The sequence below is a fragment of the Lonchura striata genome, chromosome Z, assembly GCF_050655825.1.
Source record: "Lonchura striata isolate lonStrDom1 chromosome Z, ASM5065582v1, whole genome shotgun sequence".
NCBI lineage: Eukaryota > Metazoa > Chordata > Aves > Passeriformes > Estrildidae > Lonchura > Lonchura striata.
The window spans coordinates 25755654-25779364 of NC_140740.1; the positions used below are offsets into that span (position 1 = coordinate 25755654).

A 23711-nucleotide genomic window follows, 5' to 3' on the forward strand; every position below is an offset into this window, starting at 1 on the left:
AGAGACCTTTCATGGTTCAGTCATCACCATACCATAAAGTTAGCATTCTCATCTCAAAGTCTGTGGCTGTAGACATTCCCAAACATGGGGAAAGTCCAAATCTGCCTGCTTCAGCTGGAGCTCCCTCCCCACTCAGCCAATGGACCAACTGTGACAAGCTGTCCCTATCCTCCTGGCAAATCATCTGCAGGAGGCCAAGCTGAATGCCTCAAGACATGGGAAGCCAAAATAAGGCAGCCTTTGAGAGGTCTGTAATCCAGAGACAACAGGTGCAAGTTCTCATGTCTTGCAGAGTGAGCTGCAATCCCCGCTGAAATGCTTTCCTCCTTTTCCAGCCATACAACACAACCCTTAAACAGACCATGCTGAAAGCCCCATAAAATTCATGGAAACAGGCTTATTCTAGATATCTAGCCTTCAGGAATATCTCAGAGGTCTCCAGCCTCTCTCTGAGCAAGGACGCAAAATTTAAATAGTCTTTCTAAAGTTTTGCCTCCTTTACTTTTCCTTGTTACTCAGTATGTTGCAAAGGTGGCCAGCTTTGCCCATACTTCATTCTGGAGCATAAGTCACAAGCAAATTTAACACTCTTTCACCAGTTCTACCTCTCATTGTTGTTTTTCTCCTTCCCACATTTCTCTCCTTGGGAAAACTCTTTTTATAAAAGACCCTCGGGAACAACAGTTGCCCCAAAAGGGAAGAGCAGAAGCCAATGAAACTGGACAGAAAGGAGGCAAGTGACAAAAGCATGTGCCTTGCCTTGGTCAGATTTGCAGGGCTGCCAGCTAAGGAAGCAGAGTTACTGAATTTTTCTGGAAGATGCAAAAGCCTAGATGGATTTGTTCAAGCTTATAAGTAAAAAGTCCAGGAAGAAAAGTACAGGTTTTGAGCTTTCCTCTGTCTGCTTACTGAGACGTGAAATGGAACTGGATCCTAGACCCAGTGGCTCATGATTTATTTGTTTATGATTTATTTAACTTTGTGCTGCTGGCCTTTTATACTAGCAAATTATTAATTTACCTATATGGTCCACTTACAGAAAGAACAGGTTTGTCAAAGTCAAGGCTTCTTAAAGGTTTTATTTTGGCATTAGTACACATATATCTATATATAAAAGTCCATACATAAAAGATTCTATGTACAGATTCCCCCAAAGACTTCATAGTTTCTATTTTCTCATTTCTGTAGGGCTAGAGAGTCACTTTTGAATGTGTTACTGCATTTTACGTGTGTACTCAGGCCTGCTGTTGCCTCATCACCTCTTCCAGCGTTTTGGTATCAGAGAAAAGGCAGTTATTGCCACCAAAAACAAGTTACCATTTAACATGTAAAAATACACTCTTCCAGGCATCAGGCAAGCCTTAAAAGAAGAAAAACTATTAATCAAACAGTAAAGGCAGGAGGAGGGCTAGCAGAGCTTTAAATTGACTTGAGATCATTTCCACCCTATGAGCAGATCAAAGTTTAACACGGGTCCAGAGGATGCAAAGACAAAGTCAAGAATAGTAATTCACTTCATGTCAAAGCCCAGTGAAGAGATTTCTTTTGACAGCTCCTGCTTTGTGTTCCCTGTGAATTTACTGGCTTCCTGCACAGGCACATGAGCCTGACCTCTTCCATTCATCCACAAATTGGTTATCTATAAAATGGCTGTTAATTCCAGCTCTCACATGGGCTTTTGGCTGAGGCCCTTCCTTCCTGTCTGGAACTAGGAAAAATTGTGGGGGGATGTTGGGGGAATGTATGCAAGGATGAGCCAGAAAGAAGCAATCTATAAACTTCCAGTGCAGGGCTCCCTGGTCTGTGTTTCTTACTTGAGCATCTGCAGTCACAACAACAATTAGGTAAAAATCATTAGATTTGATTCAGATCAAGAAGGAGCTAATTCTCCCCAGAAGCACAAACATAAAGAGCAGTCCACTCTTGATCTGATGAGAATTCAAAAATAAAGCATTCCAAATGCTGTGTTGGAAAGCATTGAAAATACTTTATTTTTACAGTCTCTTAGGTTACAAGATTAAATTGGCTAGTTATTTTAACCTCAGCTAAGTGTAAAGATGGGCAGCACAAACATCTTCCACTTAAAAGGGTTGTTGGACACTTGTCCTTTCAGATGGACCCTGCAGGGCTTCAGCACAGTTACAACATTTGCAAGACACTAACCTAGAACTGCCATTGAAAAGGAAACCCACTGGTTACAACCTTGCAAGGTTATGGCTGAACATCAGCAAAGCCTTAGGATCCACAAGATGGTTGGTACACCTCCACTTAATGTTGGACTTGTAGGGAGAACTGGACACTGATTACAGGTAGGACTTAAACCACCTGTCCTTAGAAACTGCTATGAAGAAGCATTTAGGGATCTGCCAAATAAACAAAAGCAGAATGTGGTGAATGCAGCCGTAAGAATAATCGCTTATTCTCAATTGTGTGATAGCTGGCAATTGAAATTGCTTTGTGCAGTGCAGAACAGCTAACAACCTTTCAAGCAGTCCGACTCTAAAAGCTCAGAATCAACAGGATGCACAAAGTCATGCACAAAGCAGAGTTTGATTCTGTGGTTGGTGGTTTCCTTGATTGTGGTGGTTTTTTGTTTGGTTTGTTTGTTTGGTGGGGGTTTCTTGTTTGTTGTGTTTTGGGTTGGTTTGTTATTATGATTTTTTTTATGTTAAAAGCACATCCCAGGGCCCTGATTTAAATTACAGTGCCATTTTACAACACTAAGATAAGAATCTTTCATATATGCTCCAAAGCCAATAAAAAAGCAGGATGACTTTGTGGAGGGAAATTCTCATCTGCTCAGATAACTGCACTATAACACTAAGTACTGCCTATGACACTATGACACACTGCCTATGATTTTAATTTAGGAGGTAAGAAAAAAAACTTATGTAAACCTGTGCATTCAATCTGAATATCCAAGCAGTAAATAATTTAGTATAATCTGATCATTAGTTCAAAACTAACACATTCTCAGACCCAAAAGACGGATTAAATTTGAAATTATTGCTATTCTATACAGTGCCATTTTCTCTTCCAAGTGTTATTTATGCAAGCATAGACACTTTGTGTAACTATTAAAACACTATCAATAAAATATATCTATTGCTATATTAAATTTTAGTTTTCCTGAGCCTCAATAGCCATCATCAGTATCAGTGCTGTTGGGGAACCAGTTGAATCCAAGAACAGCTGGAGCTCAAACCCACCCTAAAATCAGATGATGAGAAATTAGCTGTGAGCCTTAAAAGCTTTTAACATGAATGAAACAGCTTCCAGAAGTGATTTGTGAAAACAGGTGGTTAGAGACAAGCTTTTCCAGCTGTCAGAACAGACTTGAGAAGAAATGTAGGTAGCCAGCACTCAGCAGGAAACAGGAGAGTGGCAAAAGGAATTCAAGGGAAAAAGACTTCAATTGAAATGGCAGAAAAAAATGACAATATTATTTTAACAGTAGGCAGGAAAATAATAAAAGGACTGAAGAAAGAGGATTTAAACATTGTGGTGTGGCTGCAAATATACTGAGCACAAAATACAGTCAAGAATATTTAAGTTTCTATAAATAGTTTTTGAGTTGTTTTTGTTCATGCCATGTATGCAGGATTCCAACAACCCTTTCATAAACACAGTCTCTTACTAAGTTTCACATGATCTTCATAAATGGTAGGGAAGTGACAAAAAAAAAAAAAATTTAGATGGCAGAGCAAGTTCAGAGTGCTTTTGAGTTAGTGTACCTGAAAGCAAAGGATCAACATTATTTCTCAGTGTCAACATGTTTTGTGGCAAAAGGTATCACCTCTAAAATCTGAATCCAGGCTAGTTACAATAGGTACAGAACTATGCTGTTCACTTGTAAAATTTTTGTACACTAAAGTTATTCTAAAAAATAAAGAATAACGCAAAATCAGTTTAGCACATTTCAGTTAATTTCAGTCAAATATAAAATCCAAAATAGATGGTGTAGTTGTAAAAAAACTTCAAAGGCACATGCCTTTACTGCTGTGAGGATTAATTAGAAATATAATCTAACAAAACTGCCATAAACACTTATATCTGTCACATTACAGCATCATTGAATAAAAGAAAAAAGTACTCCAAAGAGATTGTATTCAAAATTTATTTTTAAATAAAGGAAAAAAACAATACAATTATTTTAAATAAACAAGGTGTATTCTACACAGCTGTAAATCAACATAACTTTTACATAAGCTGTTTATAACTTTTAAAAGTTCTGTTGCAGCATTGTCTATAACATTTGACACTGTTGGTCTCCATTTCATCATCAACCAAACAATACCCAAATGAAATCATTTGCTTAAGTGAAGCTTTATTTTTCACAGCCAAAGATGGCTCTACTAACACCAAAGCACCTGTTAAACAATTATCCCCACCTAGTTTTTAAACGGAAGTCTGTTCAGCCTTTTTTTTTGGTTCTGTTCCATTGCCTGCATAGAAATCAGCATAAAGCTAAGTAGCAACCTAAGCTTCACTTCAGTAGTGCAATGAATGGCAAGAAACTTCATGAAACAAATGAAGATATAAAAATTGTCAGTAAAGTTCAACTATGTTGAAAAGAGTATTTAAAAAAGAATGCTTTTGTGGGTCACAACTAGACTAGGTTTCAGTGTAAAGCTTTCCTCAGGAAAAGTGCTTCTTCCTGATTCACATGGAAAGAATGAAGCATGCATCACAAGCCTTTGTTCATACAGAAATGCCCATTAAAAAAAGTTCCATGTTACCATAAGGCAAAAGAGATATTAAGGTGGATGAAGCATCTTGGCCCAGAGTATCTTTTACAACAAATACCTACACATTACACTTGTGTAGCATATGATGGGTAAGAGATTGGCTCAGTAAGGTAAAAAGTCCATTTTTATAAATACATATCATTATTGCTAATATGCTACACATCATCATCCAATTTTTAAAGCTGCTTTGTTGACATAACCTTGTAATTAGCAGGTCGCGTTCATGGTGACAATATGCTATTCCATATGAAGAAAAGTAAAGCAGCATAAATGCAATTATGAAAACAAAAGGCTTATGCAACAGTCTTCTCTGGCTTTCTAAGTTTTTTTTTTTCATTAAAGTGTTCAAAGAAAACAAGTCCAGTTTACCACAAATTAGGAAATTTTACAATGAGGTTGAAAACCAAGTTACAGGGAACAGAGAGAAAAACCATGGCATGCATTATAATCTAGTCCTTTTAGTCATACCACTGGAATACAGAAGTCCAATTTAAAGGCTACACTAACAGGCAAACAGCCAAGAGTAAACTTAGTTTGATATCTAAATTAAGACTACAGTTTTAATCAGTAACAGCAAACTCACCTGGCCCTTTAATATATTCACAATATCTACTGCAATTGAATACTTAATTATGAGTAGTATAGGTATGTTCACTTTACAAAGATATTAAATACCTGCATCATGAAATTACATTCTTAAGACATTGTGTAAGAAAATAGCTCATGTGTGAAATGTTTCTGAAATGTATTTCTGCTCCCTACTATGTCCCACACACACGCCTAACACCCCCCACCCCCCACCATGAAAGCATTCATTCACAGGGAAAAACAAACACCCCTTAAAAAAGGATGGAAGTACTGAGGGGATCACCTTGGCTAGTTACAGCACAGTGCTTAACGAGGTTCAAGAGACAGAACCAGATCAGACTTGGCCAAAAGATGCCCATAATATATGCCTGACCAGTAAATCCTTCCAACTCATTCTTATCAAACTCAGTCCACTTTTGGTTACTGCAAGGATTATAATATTCCCTATTTACATATAAACACAAGACTATAGGTTTACTTCAGTTTGTTTTTGCAAAGCAGTTTAGTCTTTCTATTCATACTGTTCTGCAGCAACTACAAGAGGTAGGCATAAAACATTTCAGAGCTTCTCTCCCAAGGTTCCATTACTATCACAATTCAGTGGGATAAAACAAAAATCAGCTGTACCTCTGTGATTTTACTAGGTACAGCCTTGTGCAATCCAGCTGGAAAACAGTTATGTGAACCCTAGATTCATTAGCCTAGCACACCAAGGAGTAAGAAGCTGTTCATATCCCAGAGGATATTTTTTTAAAAAAAAAGTCTACTGCAGAGCATTTAAATAGAAAGCAGATATCAGGATCAATTCTCCCTATTTTTATTTGTACATAGGAGGAAGGTACCATTTGGCCAAGACTACAGATGGATTTTCACAGATGCAAGTGCCATGCAAAAATAGAACAGATACCAAACATACAAGTAATAAAACTACTGAAGGTAGATTTTCTTGGAAGTATATAAACAACTTAGAATACTTTTCTTTCCCCCTTCACTTTTTCACATTCACAGCTATAAATGTGTGGCTATACATCAATAATTTCTTCTGCAGTGCCTCCACAACGTAATCGGTAGCGGCCTGTCCTCCAGCTAATAGTGGGATCCCACAAAGCAGATAGGAAAATATAAATTGTCATGGATTCTCTGATGAACCAAGCAACTGCATAATCAAGTTTTGAAAAACACAGAGCACCACCCTAGAAATAATAAAAAGCAAGGTATTTAATCATACTGATAATTCAAGAGACATTTAAAAGTAATTTAAAACCTTTTAAAACTGTTTTAAAAGCTTACTAGGCGTATTTACATATCAATAGCATCCTTCATTAAAACCCAACAATATTTACTTGTTCAAGATACAATTACCCATATTAAATATATTCTACAACATTAGAAAAACAAATGCTGTTCACATCTGTGGCACTTTTCTACATTAAAAGTTTTATGAGGCCTTGGAAGTAGGTTACAGCTGTTCTCCTTGCCCATTATTTTAAAAAATGAAGTGAAAAATATATGTATGTGTACACAGACACCTCAACAAATGTAAAACAAAGTGACAACTAAAATAAAATAATAATCCCCAATGCAAAATGAAATCCTACAAAGCTTCTGCTCTTGTACTGTCAAAAGAACTTAAAATTTCTGCATATGCCCAAGTAGAGCAGACTTTAAAAACTAATATTAATTAACGGAACAGACAAACTTTCAGAGCCTAGTCAGAGGCAAGTGTGGAATTTTGTAAATTACAACCAAAACTACTTATTCCTTTTTATGATACTGTAACTGAAGCTGGAAGACAGAGAAGTAACAGGATTGTGTCTGTTATTTCCTGCATGTTAACAGAATTATTTATGCTCTTAATCAAGCTTAGCTTTTTGCTGAAATCAATGGCAATAAGTAATTTTAGTAACCTCCTGGAAAATAAAATTACATACCTGAACACCTTTTAGTTGAATGTAGTCAAATATAAACCATGCCAAGCAGTGACACATGAAAAATACCATTATATCCCATCTAAACACATGATGAGCTGCCCATCCAATAACTAGACTGGCAACAAAGCACTCTGAGATTGGCTCACAAATTATTGTGGCAGGCAACATGTTAATTCGTAGTTTGGCCCACCTAGAAAAGAAAAACAAATCAGTTTAAATGAGAATAATGCAAAGTTTTTACTTTGCATTATTCATCACCTCCTCCTCCCATGCCTCACCAAATGAGCCATCATGGTATTTTCTAAATGCTAATTTCATTTAATCAACACCTCCAAATAAAATACTGCAAAACACCTCCCTTTCAAAGATGCTATGGATAGCATTTAAAAGGGTCTAAGGGCAGGGGTGTGTTAATTTTTTTAATACTTGTAACGGTCATTCTTCTGTGGAAAGTCAGTGCCTCTCTCCCAGCACTAACAAAGAAGCATGCATCAAGCTGTGCAATGAACTTTAGCACACTGGGCATTAGATCAAACTACCTTGATTGATTCCCTCTAATTATCAGGCCATCCCCATCAGAAGAAGGGGGTAGGGATGTGTGGGAGAGGAAGCAAAGATCAAAATCTTACCTGATCATCCTGGACTGAAACTGAGAAATAGAATATGAACCAGAGTTTTGCATTGCAACTTGTGTGGCCATTGCAAATTTCCAGCCCCTGTAAAAGGAATTTGTTATAATAAAAATGTGCAAATAAGAGATACAAAAACCAACTAGATAAACTCAAGAATTTTATTAGGCTTGGGAAGTTTCTTTGACATATGTGTCCTATTATTACAATGAATGCAGGCAAAAAAAAATAATTTAAGAAGACTCTTCTTTGGAAAAAAACAAATATTTAAAGCCAAGTTCTAAAACTTTTCTCTAAAGGAATTGACAATGACATGGCTTAATTATTTCTAAAAGCTTTATACTGATAGGACAAAGCACATGTCATTAACGTATTTGCTATATATATGTGAAGCTGACATGAACACCTATACTTACAGTATGTGCCATGTAAAAAAACCCAAAAAGAGAAGAAAAAGGAAGAGTTAAACTACACCCAAAGCAATAAGCTTACTTCAGAGTCGTCTTATCGTCTTACCGGTCAGCTATAGCTTTGGCCATAAAGTAATCTTCAGCAATATACTGTGCAAAAGCTATCAGTCCTCCAGCTTGGTCCAAGACATCCTTCCTCATTAAGCATGACATTCCTGTTACACACTTAAAGCCAGTTAAGTTGGCTGAAATATATGACCTTGGATGTGAGGTTCCAAAATAGACCTGTCAAAAGAACAAAAGGCATTTAAAACTCTATGTAAGTACTACACTGACAACTTTTCCTCTGGAAACATATGCAGGGTAAAAAATACTAGGTGTGGTCAATTATGATGGTGTATTTGGAAAGACCGTTAGTACCATTTTAAAAAAAACTAGTGTATCACCAGATCTGAGAAATGTATTGGTCATATTTTTGCAAATCTATAAACAGGTTTTAAATCCACATATTGAACTACTGCACTTCATTTTGTACTTAATTTCTAATTTACTGAGGTTTTTCTCAGGGAAATACATGTATTAAAAATTCGTTAAGTAACAGATTAATCACTAAAATTAATATATTATGTGGTGATAACTGACAAACATGTTCTCTCCTTCCTCTTGTGAAAATTAACTGCATTCCTGCATACATGTTCTTAGAAACTTAATATATGATTCTACAGAAGCATCGGTGTTTACTTAGCATGCTTGCAAAAAAAAAAAAAACCAAAAAAACAGTGAAAAAAACCCTCAGACTGTGAGCAAACCTTTTTACAAGATTCAGTAGGAGTGACCTACAAAACAATAGAGGAAATGAGTGCTAGTGCCTCTCACTATTATTTAGTGTAGACTGCCCTCACACTAGTACAGTAACTCATTTATGAAAAGGCATGCTCATCTTGCAGTACACTGGATCAGCAGGCAAAAAGCTCTTCCAAGAACACCAGAGCAGAAGTTGTAATTCTTGCTTTAGGAAGAATTTGTGCTATAGGTCTCTGCTTTTCTCTTGCAAGAGAAAATTCAGACTTTGCATCATTAAAAAAAAAAAAAAAAAAGGAAAAAAGGGAGGAAAAAAATCAGCACAAAAACATCTCTCATTTAGAGCAATGATGGAGTACTGAATTTCACCACACTTTCATCTCTCACATTTCTGTCTTTCATTCCTATCATTTAGCTTTGGGGCCAAAATGTCTTAAACATGCCAACTCCAAATAAAAATTTATTACCTCACATGCCTTGAGACACAAGGAACAAAAAAGAATACTGAACCTCTTCATTCTACCACAGAGAACTTACTGAGAAAGAGGAGAGGGGAGAATAGGACAGAATAAGAGATGTGAAATAGCACTACAGAACAAGAGTCAGAGTAAACAAGATACAGATCCTGTAACAAACAGATCTGTGCAACTTCCTGGTATACAAAATTAAAAGTGTTAAAAATTTATACGTACCCAAAAAAAAAAAAAAGGCTCATTTAATAAATCTGTTCTTACTAAAATACTATTATATTAAGGATTGGTAAATATATGAGCCTGATTCCTGCTCAGGTAGTCTCTCAGCTGAAAATTACAGAACACTGAGGCAGTACTACAGGAAAATGGGATATTAGCCTCCCTTTTGTTCTACTTTTCTTAAAGGTTCTGCTTGTAGATCCTCCTGGAAGTAAGATACTGCATAAGCTAGACTTAGCTTAGACTTATCATGGCCATTTTTGTGTGCTTTTTCAGATATCACAATAGAATTAATTAGTCCTTTCTGACTAAACACTAGAAAGCATTTATCAGTTCAAATCTTCAGCTTTTGAATAATTTTAAACTCCAAAATGTGTATCTTTTAATCTTTACTGCTCATATTGTAAACTTAAATATTGAATCAACAGACAGAGCACCACATAGGAATTTTGGAGCACTTAGAAGTTATCCTAGTTACCCTGAGTTAGAAGTGTGACTGCAGCTAAAAATATTTCCTCACACATGAAGTACAAGAGGCACAGTACAGCTTTCACTCAGCAAGGTTTTGCAAACAAAAAAGAATAAAACAAGATTCCCCCACCGCAACACTGCACTCACCTGCTCAAGGGTAGCAGCAAAACCCTGTCTGTCTGCAACATAGGGAAGCCCATGGACCAAGCCCACTTTTTCAGTCATTTGATTTGCCATATCTGTCAGTGTGTCTGGTGTTACTAAGTGACAAATGAAAAACGACACTTGAAGAAGCAATTCTGTCATTAGCAGACTACTGCAGCAAGACACTAATTCTCATTTTATTTCCAGTGTCAAGAGCACATACGCTTTACATATGTTATCTTATAAAAATGTTTCAGAAAAACAGTATTAGTGATTAACACTTATCAAGATCAACAACAAATAAAATGGAAACAGTCTGAATAATATTTTTAAAGGTATTTTCTCCTTTAACTAGAGGCTAATCTTTTATTCCATGAAAACATTTTTTCAGACTTTTAACTTTAATTTCTGCTTATATTCTCATTTAAAATAGTCTCAAAAAACTGCTTGCTTACAGTGAATAAGCACAGTTTAACAGTTAGCACATACACATTTACCTCTGATTCCACTATCACAAATCCATATGAGATCGTATTTGGCAACTTCATAGCCAGGCATTAAGTTATTAATCTTGGGGTTGATGCCAACCTTCTTGCCACCTAAAAAATACAAACATCATACAAAATTAATGTATGAAGAGTTTTTGGAATTCAGATTCAATACTCAAAATATTTAAATATATGAGCTGAAGAAGAGTAAATGTTTACCCACCAATTCTTAAAGTCCATTTTTATACAAAATATTTATATTATACCTTCACTTCAATATTTTGTAATTGGAAAGATAAAAGAAAAAATATTCAAATGCTTCTTTAAAATGGCAGAGTAGCAAGATTAATGTAATTAAAGGAGCAGTATAACTATAAAGCTTATTCCTACATTCTTGTAAGGTAAACATTATTCATCTCTTATTCTTTGAGACTATGATTATGAAGATTATATTCTACAGTAATTTCAGCAGAAAAATAAAAAAGGAGCAGAACAAAGTGAGACACACTCCTTTACATCCAGCTGACAGTCATGGTCAATATTTTTTAATATCAGGGGAAAAAAAAACAATTACATTTTACTACCTTGTTCTAATACGCCTTTCCTCTGCTTACTCAAATATAAAGTGATGAAAGAGCCATACAGCCTAAGCAGATGAAAAAAGATTGTTGTAGGACCTCAAGCTCAAATATAGCCCCAACTGTGGGCCCCTTCTGGCATATTTAGTTCTTTGCAAAGACAGCATTTAAACTGTTGTTTTAAAATTAGGAGGAAAAATTGCAGGCGTTATCCAAACCATTCCTCCTACAGTTTTCTTGGACTGATGTCACAGATTGATTACAAACTTACTTTTTACCACAGACTGGTGATTAAGCTATCAAAGCAACATGGGCTGAACCAAGACAACTATTTGTTTATTTATTTATATGGAGTACTCTATATGGAATTGAAGACCTATCATTTTACAAGTCAGAGTCCCACCTTCAAGTTGCACTGCTTACCTATAAACAGTCTAGCATCAACATTTGGGTATTTGCCAAGGAGCTTTTTGCACACATCAATAGCTGGATCATCATGATCTTGTACACAGAGTAGTACTTCATACTAGTAAAAACAAAAATGTATACACTCACATATATATTTACATACATACAGCTAATATCCATACTGTCTATGAAATAAAGCTTAACAGTGTAGTAAGCTAAAAAAAAAGAGTGCTATTGTAGAACTAAAAACAAAGGGGTTGTTTTACAGCTAAATGAGTCTAGTTTTTTAATGCACAGCCAAGTACTTGTAAAAAAAGAACTAAGGCTGTGTCTCAATGAACACTTTTACTGATGAACATTACTTCTGCTGTTACTGAATGGTTTCTTTTAGTCATGAAGTAAGATGTTCTGGTGTACAAGGTAAAATTTTTGTCTCCACTTCCATTTTTGCTCACATATGAATCTTAAATCCAATATTATATTCAATGAAATGACAGCACCTGAAATATGAAAGAATGAGGTTATAATAAACTATGACTGCATACCTCTGAACTACATCTTCCATCCCTTTACTTCATAGATGCATATGCAGGACAGAGTTGGAAGACAACCCACAGAGACCATTGTATGTATGTATGTATGTACACTTATTTGTACACCAAAGCTCAGGAATATGTGTATGTAACATATCTGTCTTTTCTTTTTAATAGAGTAATGGTTGAAATAACAGTGGTAAGGGAAAACTGTAGCTGCTATATGCTTACACAATTTAGTGATAGTGGGTGAAGAAATATGAATCACTCAACACTGAGGCAGCTCTGATAAAGGTATTTCTGCTTTTGCAGTAACAGCAAATTTGTTAAATACTTCTTACAATTTTTTTTCTTACCCTGTTAAAATTACAGCTATTAAAGCTCCAATACAACAACTAAAATACAGAAAATACAGATTTCTGATCAAGATACCCAGAAACCATTTTTACAGTCCAAAGTTATCATCTCATTAAATTTTATTTTCACTAAACTACTTAAGCAAAAACTATCTGTATTTTGAAAGCTGCTGATTGGCTCTATGGCAAAAATGTCTAATGTTCTTGTTCAGTAAGGGGTATTACATACAACAGCAGATATTAAGTTAAATATATATATATATATATATATATATATATATATATGCTTCCAATAAAGAATAGTATTTTTATACACAAAAGCCTGAACTACTCTAACTCCATTCAGAATATTGAGGAAATTTAAAATAATTTAAATGGGAGTTAAGATTTGTCCTAGCACAACAAACTATCAGACAAATATCTCTACCTCTCAGAATGCAAACTTAAAGTCAATCTGGCTAAGGAGCACACAGTGTTTGATCTTACAGCATGGAGAATGGATTTTAAAAAGTTGTCTCATTAAGCAGACAGGTTCTCTCATCACAACGGAATCTTGAATGAGAATCTTGAATGAGAATCAGCATGAATGCCACAGAAAAAAATAACTTAATAAATTAGCTTTTTACTGCACATTAAATTTGTAAAATGAAACTATTTCCAAGTCATTATATAACCAATCTTCATCCCACAGCAGCAATGACCCTTTCATATCTGTATTCTCCAAGAAATTCAACCAGAAGTAAAGCAGATATTTCAGACTCCAATAATTGAAAAGAGAAAACTTCAAAACAAATGGCTTTTGTACGAAGTAGCAAAATAAAAAAATGCTTAGCTACACAAACAACACCATCAGGTTAATCTGAATTTAACATGATTAGAGAAACCTTTGCAAAATTACAATATGTACAGTAGGTGAGAACTCTTCACTGATAAAAATATTATGTGTTCTGCAGTTCTGCAGTTTTTAGATGGCATAACTGGTTTCTATCCAAGAGAAGAGTATTTCACACATGGAGCATCACAGAAGAGAATCATTATCAGTGCAGGTTGAATTCAGCTTCACTCGAAAAAGTTTCAGATTAATCTTTCACAGTAATTTTCCACTGCACAGCTGAACTTTGATTACCAGGCAATACTGTTGTTCTAATTTTTTGGTCAAGCTCTTAAAATAGGTCTGCACAGTAACTACAAAGATTTTTTCAGATAGTTTGGGGACCTTGCTCATACTGTCTAATCTGTACTGCAATAAACTGAAGCATTCACACATGCATTTTCACTCGCCTTGGAAAAAATACTATTATCTACTATTATCTGAAACTCTGATTTGTGTGGAGTAGCAACATTTTAAGATTATTATCCATATGTTTCCAGAACTAAGGACCAAGACCACTTCTTGTAAAACAAGATCCAATATAATATTTCTTAAATTATTAAACAAGTTTTATTTGTAGCCAAATGTTTCAGCTGCATAATGCTCATTATAGGTCCTATAACAGCTTATGATACTGCTTTAGATTCTTTGCACTGTTTGCAATATTGGCATATGCAGCTTACCTCAAGTATGCTTTAAAATGTGCTTGGCCACACTATTGCACTTTGTTGAGTTGAAAAAATTCCTGTGTTCATGTCTGAAGCTTTTCAGAAGGCCCAAAGCTTCATTAAAGTTTCATTACAGAAAAAATTTCCAATTTCTGATTAGTTCCAAGTGCTCAGGATTTTTGTTTTACCCTGCCTACTCAGATGTCAGTTTAAGGCTCTCAGCATACGCAACCCAAACTTATTACACAGCTTACACAAACCTTTGACCTTTAATAATGGGAGAAGCAGTGTCAGGTGTAGTTTTGAGAAGAACTGAGAAAAGAGGAGTTTTATACTAAAGCTGAATTTCAAATTTCAGAATTTAGCAGATAGAAATTCAGTAAAAAATGTTATTTTTCCCATCCACAGGAGCATACCTCAAATACTGAATGATACAGCAAACATTTACAGACTTTTTTTAAGCTCTTTAGAGCAAGGAGGGCATCTGACAATTATCAATTGCATTGCTTATCACTTGTATTACAAATTCAAATACTGCTGAATATCAAATGTGAGATTTTTATGAACTATTTGCTTCCCAGCACTAACACACGGCTTAGAGACTACCTTACCTACCAACTGGTGAGGTACACTATCTCATCACTGAGCAACTCTTCATTAGATAAGCCACCAGTAAGAACCACCAAAATGTTTCAGGCTATCAGTTAAAGTGTTCTCCACTGGAGGATCTCTTACAGAAAAGTAGTCAATTGAGAATTTCTTGCCTCTCAAGTACTCTCTTACAGCAGTATGAAACACTTAAATCTATAAACACCACAATATACACATATTGAATTAAGCAAATCTTAGTGGAGTGCAGAGTATGTTTCACTCCTAAGCCTTGGTTGGACATGTTCCTCGAAAGACAGCTTTTTAAAAAGGAAAAGTTTTGTTTGCAACATGTAAAATATGTAATTATACATTTTCTGCAGAAGGAAGAACAATCCAAGACCATCAAGCAGCACAGCTCCCAAGACTGTCATGTGACTTTTTGAGGCATAGAAGGAAAAAAACTACACTAAATAATATACATACTTTAGGATAATCCAGCTCAAAGAAGGTTTCTAGGTTGTTGATCAGGTTAGGATCCACGCCTTTTAACGGCTTTAGAAGTGAAACACCAGGAAGCTTGCTATATGGCTGTTTGTCTGTGGCTTTCTTATTGAGGTGGAGGCGTCTGTAATGAGAAATAGCATATAACACCACTTTAGAAAATATGCTAGAGACAGCCAATCGAAATACAGTCAGAACTAAGAAAGCTTTGGAGTTAAAATTGCTGCAAAAAGGATTAAATCTAACTGTTGAAGAAACAGCTATTTTTCTATCCAATAGCTGATGTCAAAGTTGATACCAACAGCTAATGTCAAAGGCAATGCCAAAAAAAAAAACCTTAGCATAGCATGTAGTTTACATTCAGCTTTATTTAATTTAATAGATATTTTGTATTAATGAATTTCACACAATGCATTTTGAGCAACAGGAATATGACCTTTTTTGGAACTGCACCAGAGCTTTTTCTGCCTTCCTCCACACCATTAAAATACATAGTATGTGAAAAATAAAGTTCATACTTGAGAATTTTTTAAGTCTAATATGGGATTAAAGAAAAGGACAAATATCGAGCACAAAACACACCAGTTATACTGTTATATTACAGAGGTACATACACATTCATGAATTTCATTCATTATTCAAACATTCTTGTGATTTTAGATGTTTCAGGGATTTTCCTGCCTGGTTTTTAACCTTTGACTTGTCTGCATGCCATCCTTTTGATTAGATCAGTATATTTTATTTCTTCTTGTGGTTTTATTCCCTGATAACCAGGGTCAATAAATTGTTCTTTTCTCAGTATTCTGTTTTTTGCCACGATTACCTTGTCTTTCAGATAAGATAGTCCCTGAATGTGGGAAATTAATTATTTTACACCCTTCTCTGAGTCAGTTACATGAAAAAGCATTTTAGCATCCCACACTTTCTATTAGGTTATGGTCTAAAATATAACATATATATATATATATATATATATATATATATATATATAACATTACTGTTTATAGAAGCTATATAGCGCCTACATAAACTGAGAGATTATACTATATCAAAAGCAGTTAAAAGTAGGTATATATCGTACCATACGCAAATACCTGTGATTAATAATAGCATGCAAAAGCTAACACATAAATGCAAAAGCCAGTATTATATTGTCATTTATAACATAGTATTATAACAAAATAATCATAAAATAAATTTACTATAAATAAGGCAAAAAAGTAAAAGTCTCAGGTGCTTTTTTCTGCATCAAGTTATGCAAAATTTAGAGCAAACTGAAAGCACAGTGGAAATAGTTGATCCTACTGATCAATTTGTTAACAACTTTAAGAAAAGATTAAAGAACAATTAACTGTAGTATAAAAAACCTGACACAAGGCAGGGTCAGAACCATAGATAAACTTTTACACACAATTTCAAACACTTTCTGGTATTTCAGCAATGAATCTGAATTGTTTAGGTCTTGAAAAAGTCATTTAAGATCATCAAATCACACTTTTAACCCACCACCACCAACTCCACAACTAAACCATGTCCTTAACTGCCAAAAGTAATACATAAAATGTGTTGGCAATAACGTCACAACTCACTAAAATGAATGTTTAATCCTACACTCCTGTGTAAATGAATACAAAATTGAATTCTGAAAGGCTGATGGGTATTGGAAATGGAATGTTATAGTTTATGGTTTAGACACCTTGAAGGACTTCTGCTTACACAATAAAACTGTGTTACAAAAGTTGCAGAGAACATCAGCACACCCCAAACAGACCTTCTGAATGAAGCCCTGAACTGCTCACTGATGGAGGCAAGACGCAATAAACAAACTCAGGACTTGGTAGAGAATACATTCACACAGGAATCAAGCCTAACCCCTTTGGAGCAGAGACCACAGCCCCCGGGCTGTCAGCTGCCAAGCCTGCACAGACCCTCACCCCAAAGGCAGGGCAGGAGAGGTTTTGGGTGTGTGCTGGAAAGCTTCTGGTGAGAGGCAGGAGAGTTCGGCCCCTTCAGCCTGAGAAAACCTTGTCCCCAGCAGAGGGGGTGTCGTGGCCCACCAAAGGCGTCCCCAAAGGGGTCCGCAGACACTGCACCAGAGCACTGCAGGTGATGCAACAGACCCTCAGGGGCGCAAGGGATGCTGGCAAACTGGCTCTCTGCAAGGGAGGCACCTGGGCGCTCCCACCTGCCCAAAGCGTGGATTAACACACAGAATTCTGAACTCTTGGGCCTGTGGTGGTGGCCATGGGGGCTCACCACCAGGATCAGATGGAGAGGAGCAAGGAGATGTCATTGGGACCCTTGGATGGGTGACATGCTTCCACCTAACCCCTGTCACTCTCCCCCTGTCCCCTCACACCCCATGCACACCTCTTTTTCTATTTCTTTCTTTCCTCTTCCTTTCTCTTTGCCTCTTTTACTATTAAATAAAATACATCAATTTTTTGGCACCAACATCTAGCCTCCTTTTGTTTTAATCACATTTCTCAAGAATATTTTGGAACTCTCTGGGTCCAATCTCTTTTATTCACAGAGGCTTTGTTTCCTTTGGCTTTCTGTGGTAAACCACATTGTAACAATGGGCCAATATACAATCGAATTTGGATGAAGAAAATACAAATACACAAGTAACTGAAGGACAAGTTTCTGCAGAAACATAAAATCTGCAAATTAACATATGTACCCCATACTGCAATTCTATACCATGAAGATTGAAAGATAATTTTCTTGCAATGTGTATCTAATGATATAAATTCTCATCTTCACCAAGTAAAATTACTGAACTATGAAGAAGCTCCAGTAAGAGAAGAGGTTCCAGTAGATCTCTAGACTTTGTTTTCCCCTGAAGTGGGACAGTGGCATTTGATACCTCATCAGCCCCAGCCAGCATGTTTGCCTTTAGGCAGGTTAGCAGCTAGGTAGCATAAGCATGTTACAGAAATTAAACAATGGGTTGATCAGAAAGAACAAATCTGATTATGTTCTAGTGCTGTTTTTGAGTTCAGGCCTGGGCTCTTCAAAGGAAAATTGAAATAGTATTGCTGACCATTTAACTGCCAAGAGATTGTCAGACCAAAGGAAAAAAAAAAAAAGGAAAAAAAAAAGGAAAAAAAAAAAGAAAAAGAAAGGAGAAAAAAAAAAAAGAAAAAAGAAGTAGTAATTCAGATAGCTATGCCAGCCAGGCAGAAATTTTCCTAGCAATGTTCAAAAACAAAAAAGGAAATAAGGTCTTTAGTGCTAATAAAAAGGGAGAGTGTCAAGAATTCAACTTTGAGCAAGAGGGTCAAAAGTAAGTAATGCAAAGGAGAAAAAAAAAAGTGTAGCAATGCATAGAGCTTTGTACAGCAAAAAAAACCATGACAAACAGGAAATACTATAAGGAAGTGTCAGGGTACTAAGTTGTGAAGACAGCTCTGAGGCAGGACTGTGGTGAATAAGCATAAAGTGGAAAAACTGCACTCTTGCAAGGCAACATATTACAAACCATACTGACACAGTATTATGAGGGTGATTGAATTATATTAAGAAAAGCCTACAGACTGCACAAGAGAGAGAAACCTTGCAAAACACACAAATAAGACATGCAGCATTATTGCAATCTACTCAGCTCTGAAGCACCATACAGTTTTGACAGCAAGTGGCAAGACTGTCCCTAACATTCTATCTTAAGACTTCAGTTCACGTGCTGTTCATTATACTGCACTGAAGTGGCAGCTTGCCCTTTTTAAAGCACTGAGATATTGTGACACTAAAGTAACTGGTGCTGTTAGAGTCCATGTTCCAAACACCAAATTAACAGTAAACCAGATCATTGTACACTGGGGACTATTTGCGAAGTGACATATTCTGAGAAAGAAATTGAAAACCTAACAGAGAAACAGGCCAACCATTTAAAAAAGTTACAGTATTGAAATCCAGGTTGACACGTAACATGGAAGTCTAAAGAAGAGATTAATTTAAGGATCATTAACAATGTTGATGCAAGTATATTTTAAGTGAATCTACTACAGTATATCTACCAAAGTCTCCAAAAAGAGGTAAGATGAAGCTGGTGTTTTTGAGCGCAAACTTGTGCTAATGCTGGTTCAGTATTCTCAGACATATGTTGTGATCACAAAGGTCTAAATTTCTACATTACTCTGCATGACTAACAAGTACAGTTCAAAATTATAAAGCTAAACAATCTTCCCTCAAAGGTTCATACTGTGTGTAGGATAATATGTTATTTTGCATTGATATTACTTCAAAGCAGTCAAAACCACCAACAACCTTTGAACTCTGAAACAGATGCTGGCAGAGCAATGTTTGTAAGTGCTTTCAGATAACATGTGTGAATGTAACCAGGTTATATTTAAGCACTTTGGCACTCACATTTATTAAATTAATCAGCGTGCAGTCCCTAGGTAGTGAAACTGAATTTTTTTTTTTTAATACAGTCTGGTACTGGCTTATACAGCTGAGGAAAGAAAAAAGAAAAAGAAGCCATATGGGGATCATGTCAAGATCTGTACTATCCAGCATCATGGAAAAAAACACCTGAAAAATCTTCTCTAACTTGGTTGCTTATCACAATAATAATTAACCTACAGAAGCACCTGTACCCTAGATTTCCTCTCAGCAAAAAAGTCTCCAAAGAAAAAAGTCTCCAAAAACAAAATCCCAACAAGTTACCACTGTTCAGAAGGAGTTCTTGCTAATCTGTACCAAATTATGCAACCAAAAAAAAAAATCAGCCAAGGAAACACTTCCTCTCCCCAGCTCATTAAGGGCAGAAGAGTATTATCACAGAATTACTTGTGTTGTAAAGGACCTTAGAGGCCACACAGTTCCAATGCTCTGTCATGGGCAGGGACGCTTTCCACTAGATTAGGTGGCCCACAGCCCTGCTCAACCTGGCCTTGAACATTTTCAGGGATGGGGCACCCACACCTTCTCTGGGCAAGCTGTTCCAGTGCCTCACCACCCTCACAGTAAAGAATGTCTTCCCAATATCTAATCTATGTACTCCACCAGTTTGAAGCCACTCCCCCTTCTCTTATCACTACATGACCTTGTAAAAAGTCCCTTGCAATCTCTCTCCTAGCACAACCAAAAACCTTGCTACAGTAGACAAGTTGCTGGGTCTCTCAGACATACACATTTTAAACATGGCTGAAAAAACCTTAACAATTCTTATTCTCTCATGTCAACCTTCCCTCAGCAGACAGTTTAACTAAAGAATGACCCTCTTAGAGGATTAAGGGAGGGAGGTAAGTAAATCTTGATGGGAAATTTGTAACAGATACTTAAATATTGCCAGACGGCAAAACAAGATGCAGAAAGCACTCATGACAATCCTTGAAGACTGTGGTTTCACAGACCATCAAGATAAGGTAGCAGATCACTACTTCCAAAAGGGACTTCTTTTCCTGCTTCTTAGTTTTTAGTGATCTGAAACATCTCACTCAGGTCTTTGTGGAGTGTTGGTCTTCTATGGAATACAGGGCATAAGGTCTCATCTTAAACAGGAATAGGAAAATGTGAGATTATTCTCCTTTTCGTAACAGAAAGGTAAAAAGGATGAGCTCTTCATATCTTCTTCACATATTATAGATATAATGAAATATACTATGTATTTAACCATGTATATATTATTAAAACACTCCCAAAAGCTGGTACCAAAAAAAAAGTATACCACAGTAGTCAGTACATTAAATACAAATGAAGAAGACTTGAGGATTTCAAAAAGTATTACAGACAACCCCTAAATTCATGAAAGTGTTAACAGCATCATTGTTTCACCAAGACCAATATTAGCAGACATAAAATCCTATCCTTAATGTAACAGTATAATGTAATAGAATAAAGTTCCACATAAGAAGTCATAGCTAACAAAAAAGTTCCAGTACCTCACAGCAGCGACTTTTTGTACAATCATCTGATACTTTTAAAATTAAGTAACCAAGAATGCTTTCTATACAGAAATAGGACTTCTATGTGTAAAATAATGTACACAGAATAATGTCCTTGGGCAACTGGTTATGGGATCAGAACACAAATAGTTTCTCCTCCATCCTTCCAGAAGCAAAGAAGGATGAGAAAAGAAACATCACACAAAGATCAAGCAGAATACCTAGCTCTGTAACTGGTGTCATCAGCAGAATTTTAGGGTTTCTTGACCCATGGTTGGTCATGAAACCCTAAAATTAGGTTGGGTTTACATGACACCACAGATGGGGTATACCTATCTCAAAGAGGGGGAAAGGATTTTTGTATACATATTATCACAGTTCATTGTAGGAGCTTCAAACTAATTTAAAAGGGGAAGGGATAAATACCAGGCATGGTGGAAATAAGCATGAAATAAGCTTGGGGACAGCCTGTCAGTATTTCAGGGACAATGTGCTAGTGAGGTCTGTCAGCTGGCCATCTCAGTGGAGGCAGGCAATCAAGATCTATGTTGCAGCAAAGACATGAGAGTTATTGATGTCCTAGAAACAACTGAAGCATTTGAAAACTGTCAAAAACCTCCAAAAAAAAACAGTGGCAGGCACCTTTTTTGTCCAGCTAAAGTGTATCTACACCAATGAAGGCAACATAGGCCACAAACAGAAGGAGCTAGAAGCCATTGTGCAGCTGGAAAACTATGACATAACTATCATCATGGAAGCACGGTGCAACAACTCAAGTGCTACAATGGATGGCAATAAACCCTTCACAAGGGATAAGCAGGGAAAGAGAGATGGTGGGGTAGCCAGTATGTTAGGCACTGTTTTGGCTGTCTGGAGTTTAATGATGGTGACAATAGGGTTAAGTGTTTATGGGCAGTAATCAAGGCAATAGGCCAAAAAGGCCTAGTTATAGACCCCAACCAGGAAAAAGACAGATAAAATATTCTACAAGCAGCTGGGAGAACTCTCATAATCATTAGCCCTTTTTCTCATGAGGACTTCAATTTAACAGATGTCTGCTGGGAATATAATACAGCAAAGAACAGCCGAGGAGGTTCCTGGAGTGCATAGAAGATACTGATGGTGCCAGGAAGCTGAGTGAGCCCATGAGGGGGTCCCCCACTGGACTTTTTGTTTGTGACCTGAGGACTGGTAGATGCTGGAATGATTGGAGGCTGTCTGCAGCTCCGCAATCACAAAATGATGGGGGTTTCTAACTCTTGGAAAAGTAGGAAGAGTCAGCAGAGCTGCCACCTAGGACTTCCAGCAGGCAGACTTTGGCCTGTTTAGGAGATTGTTCAACAGAGTACCTTGGGAGGCTATCCTCACATTCAAGAAGGAAATCCTAAAGGCACAGCCAGCAGGCCATCCCCATGTGCCAAAAGACAATGCAGGAAAGAGGAGCGACCTGGCTAAAGGAGGAGCTTTGACTGGAACTCAGGATAAAAAGTAGAGTTTATGACTTTTGAAAGACAATGCAGGTAGCTCTGGTGTCATTAAGTTACGGACAGAGAAAACTAGATGGGCCAAAACACAACTAGAACTTGATCTTGCTATGGCCATAAAATACAATAAAAATGTATATATAAACACATTAGTGACAAGAGGAGAGCTGAGGAGAACCTCTATCCTTTACTGGATGCAGAGGGAAACATAGTGAGAAATTATACAGAAAAGCTCAGATACTGTCCTTTTTGTTTTGGTTTCTAATAGCGGGACCAGTTGTTCTCCAGGTAACAGAGAACAACATTCTGAGTGGAGCAGAATGAAGACCCCATAACTGGGACAATGGGATCTGCTACACCACTTACACATACAAGTGTCTGGGGCAAGATGGGATCCCTGCAAGGCTACTGAGGGAGCTCACGGAAGTGCACACCGAGCCTCTTTCAATAATCAGCAGTCCTGGCTGATGAGGGAAGCTCCAGTTTATTGGAGGCTACCCCACATGACAACCATCTGCAAGAAGGGTTGGAAGGAACTAACCACAAGTCTGTCAGTCTGACCTCAGTGCTGGGGAAGGTTCTGATGCAGATCACCTTGAGTGTCATATGGTATGTACAAGACAACCTGGGGATCAGCATAGGTTTAGGAAAGGCAGGTCCTGTTTGACCAACTTAATCACCTTCTGTGACAAGGTGACCCACCTCGAAATGAGGGAAGGGCAAGGTTTTTGTCTACCTTGACTCAGTAAGGCTACTGACACCATCTCCCATAGCATTCTCCTGGAAAAAATGGTCTTCCCATGTCTTGGACAAATGCACTCTTTGCTGGGTTAACAACTGGTTGGATGGCCAGTCCAGAGAATGGTGGGGAATGCACTTAACTCCAATTAGAGTCCAGTCAGCAGTGGTGTTTCCCAAGGGTCAGTAC

General features: G+C 36.8%; 1 protein-coding gene across 2 annotated transcripts in view; it reads right to left on the reverse strand.

The window, feature by feature from the left end:
- Window positions 1-4103: 4103 nt before the first annotated feature.
- Window positions 4104-23711, reverse strand: part of UGCG (UDP-glucose ceramide glucosyltransferase) — a 35845-nt gene continuing 16237 nt past the window's right edge. For both annotated transcript variants that reach the window (XM_031507509.3, XM_085567232.1), the window contains exons 2-9: window positions 15391-15532; window positions 11904-12006; window positions 10912-11013; window positions 10418-10530; window positions 8413-8591; window positions 7897-7983; window positions 7268-7457; window positions 4104-6529 (exon numbers count right to left, since the gene is read on the reverse strand). In XM_031507509.3, coding sequence (XP_031363369.1) covers window positions 6359-6529; window positions 7268-7457; window positions 7897-7983; window positions 8413-8591; window positions 10418-10530; window positions 10912-11013; window positions 11904-12006; window positions 15391-15532 — 1087 coding nt within the window. In that variant the 3' untranslated portion in view covers window positions 4104-6358. The remainder of the gene's footprint in view (window positions 6530-7267; window positions 7458-7896; window positions 7984-8412; window positions 8592-10417; window positions 10531-10911; window positions 11014-11903; window positions 12007-15390; window positions 15533-23711) is intronic.